Source organism: Glandiceps talaboti, chromosome 14, assembly GCF_964340395.1.
Source record: "Glandiceps talaboti chromosome 14, keGlaTala1.1, whole genome shotgun sequence".
Taxonomy (NCBI): Eukaryota; Metazoa; Hemichordata; class Enteropneusta; family Spengelidae; genus Glandiceps; species Glandiceps talaboti.
In genome coordinates, this window is record NC_135562.1 from 879416 (window position 1) to 883188 (window position 3773).

At 36.3% G+C, this 3773-nt stretch overlaps 1 protein-coding gene across 1 annotated transcript; it reads left to right on the plus strand.

Moving 5' to 3' along the window:
- Nucleotides 1-241: 241 nt before the first annotated feature.
- LOC144445640 (small ribosomal subunit protein uS10) lies at nucleotides 242-3539 on the plus strand. The gene is made up of 3 exons (XM_078135265.1): nucleotides 242-376; nucleotides 2277-2376; nucleotides 3175-3539. Exons 1-3 carry the CDS (start codon nucleotides 374-376, stop codon nucleotides 3429-3431), a joined length of 360 nt encoding a protein of 119 aa, XP_077991391.1. The 5' UTR covers nucleotides 242-373; the 3' UTR covers nucleotides 3432-3539.
- The last annotated feature ends 234 nt before the right edge of the window (nucleotides 3540-3773 follow it).

Here is a 3773-nt window from a genome sequence, read left to right on the forward strand (position 1 = left end):
TCCAACGTGGAAGTGTAAATCCAACACTGAGTAAAGTCTCGAAAGTGTAGAACACACTTTCGAATATATCTATCGTTTGGATTTTCTGATAACACTTTAAACAATTTAAATTATGTCATTACCTGTACATAATTTATATTTGAAAAATACGATGAGTTCCAATAAGTTAAGACCCAAATTCTTTATTAAATTACTGAAAATACAACCTAAAAACGTTAAACTACTTTTATACCGTAATGCATGATGGGAAAGCATGTGTCGTCCTTTTTCTGCAGCGTGATTTTCAACGTAGCTGATCGTAACTCTAAGCTCCTGGCTCACCGCTGTTCATTGCCAATTTTGCAATCGAATACGTCGGCCAGATCAAAAGAACATGGTAAGAATATCTCATTTCTCTGTACAAATGATTTATACCCTGTTAATGGAGACAATATAGAGAAATTTCCAAAGTAAATGAAGCCGTACGGTACTCGTACTCCATATCATGCCCCGCGTATAATAATCACTATAGAAAACGCCATCTATGGCGGAGCATGGTAACATTTGATATTGAACCCCATGTATCTTTGATCAGAGATGTTGAGGCCGTAGAAATTATAATGGACTATTGACTGATATAATTTTTGGGAAAGAAACCATGATCGACTTGGAATTGTGTCAAATTACCATTTGACGATGGCTGATTATGAATATAATGAAATGCAAACACATTGTAACAATCTATTTTACTTACACTGTCGCAGTTTTCGGACAAGGTCAAGTTATTCGACGATTAGATAAACACTGCAAAAATAGTACCACTCATTCCTGCGTTGACATTTTCCTTGGGGTCTTTTTCAACGGGGTTTAAAGTCAGAAACAACTTTGTAGATGACTTATTACCCGAATTTATAACGCCTTAACATCGATGACTTAATAATCGGACACAAACTTCCACACTGAAAATTTGTAACCCCTTAACATCGATGACTTAATAATTGGACATGAACTTCCACGCTGAAAATTTGTAACCCCTTAACATAGATGACTTAATAATCGGACACAAACTTCCACACTGAAAATTTGTAACCCCTTAACATCGATGACTTAGTAATTGGACATGAACTTCCACGCTGAAAATTTGTAACCCCTTAACATAGATGACTTAATAATCGGACACAAACTTCCACACTGAAAATTTGTAACCCCTTAACATCGATGACTTAATAATCGGACACAAACTTCCACGCTGAAAATTTGTAACCCCTTAACATCGATGACTTAGTAATTGGACATGAACTTCCACACTGAAAATTTATAACCCCTTAACATCGATGACTTAGTAATTGGACATGAACTTCCACACTGAAAATTTATAACCCCTTAACATCGATGACTTAGTAATCGGACACAAACTTCCACACCAATTTACATATTTGTAGGATAAAGTATGAATTCCGCCGCTCTTTTAAATATTGGACATAAACAATGGTATTGTGATATTTTAACCACTTACACAAAAGTTGATTGTTATTGCAAAGGAATTATTATGAAGACTGTCCTACTAAGAATGTCATCAAGTTTGAACTGAGCACTGGGAGAAAACTATTAATGAGATATGTGTAGATTTAAATAAGAGTAAAATGATATTCAAGTGATTTTTGTAACATTTCCGCATACTTTGCTGTAGCAAAAATGCTGGCTACCACAGCAGTATTGTTACATACGATAACTTTGTGAATGCTGAGATTAGTGCTCTGAAAACCGATACCATAAAATTAGTGTTGAATCAAAGCTTTAATATCACCTGATCTTTCATACAATTTATTGAGCATAACAATATGACAGTTCTGAAGAAAACAGCGAGGGTCGTGGGATGAGTTGATACCTGTCCAAAAACTGCGACAGTGAGTGTATCCTCCCAGCAACATTGCATAGAACAATTCTAATCTTTTCCATTCTAGTTGTGAACACATACTTGTGAGTTGTAAGTGCCAGTCTCCTGTAATACCACATATAACCTAAATGCTCACTGCAAGTCCAGTCAGAGAGTGATTATTGAGTTGTTTGTGATAAAGCATGCAAGTTTGTTCTTTGGAGTTGTTTTAGTATGTTGGGGAAAATAGCATTTTATACGTCCACAAACTGACACATTTACTTTCATGTGGTATACAATATAAAATAGATGTCCATGTCAATGAAATGATACAGGGAAATACATGTATAGTATGGTAACAATCTATTAGGAGAGTCACATGTGAACTTGAACTGAAATTATTTTTTTCTTTTCCCCCCAGTCTCATTACAAGGAAAGTGGTAAGGCTCCAGCTGATGAAGCGCCAATCCATCGTATCCGTATCACACTTACAAGTCGTAATGTCAAGAGCCTGGAAAAAGGTTAGTGTAATGTAGATGGTATTGTTACATATCACACTTACAAGTCGTAATGTCAAGAGCTTGGAAAAAGGTTAGTGTAATGTAGATGGTATTGTTACATATCACACTTACAAGCCATAATGTCAAGAGCTTGGAAAAAGGTTAGTGTAATGTAGATGGTATTGTTCCATATCACACTTACAAGTCGTAATGTCAAGAGCTTGGAAAAAGGTTAGTGTAATGTAGATGGTATTGTTACATACCGAGGCCAATGTGAAACTTGCCTGACTTCTTGCACATATGATACAGGGCTTGAAATTAACCTTAGTCCCATGTCCAGACTACCAATGGGGAACTTGCAATTCAGACTGAGCATGCTATGGGATTATGTGGTTATCGTAATAACTTATATGGAGCTACCAATGAAATAAACCTCCCACACTGGTCCGGGTAAATACAAACTGATTATTGGTGGCTATAAACAATTTAACAATATTGTTTACAATACTAATTAATTAGTATTTCTTATCACATTTCCCATGATGCAACATCCAACATGGCAGGTTTGCAAGTTCCCTATTCTTGTCATGGGACTACCATAATTTACAGCTGACAGCCCACTCAGGCTAACACTGATTATACTATGATGGAAGACTTACGGAAATAAAGTGTTTTAATGTCACACATATTTCCAGTAGAGGATATAATTGGAATATAGGACTATTGGTCATATAGAACTAAACTATACTTGTCATAAATGCCATGCTATTGATAATTTTTAATCTAAACTTCAGTATTTCTTTTCCTTCTTATGCACAGTGTGTGCTGATTTAATCCGTGGAGCTAAAGACAAACAGCTCCGTGTGAAGGGACCAGTACGTTTGCCAACCAAGCTCCTGCGTATTACCACTCGTAAGACACCATGTGGTGAAGGGTCAAAGACCTGGGATCGTTACCAGATGCGTATTCACAAGAGAGTGATTGATCTCCACAGTCCATCAGAAATCGTCAAACAGATTACATCTATCAGTATTGAACCAGGTGTAGAGGTCGAAGTCACCATTGCTGATGCATAAAGTGTCTACAACCAGAAAGTTGAAGTCACCATTGCTGATGCATATGTGTCTGCTGTGAGACATTGATCAAAGGGAGATGATACCATAATAAAAATATATAAAAAGTTATTGATTTGGTGTTGTTGTCATTTATTTCTTGGAAAGTGTAAATGAAGGAAGGACGAGTGTAGCCTTGTTGATTTTTGTGTCGCCAATCAGATAGACCAAGCTTAGTTAATACTGTTTCCTCAAGAAAATACTTGTAGAAAACCTGGACTAAACTGTGCTAGTATTACTGGGGGTATGTTTTTGTTGATGTACATGCATTTGATGGTTTTACGAATCACCGTTGATGGCATAATA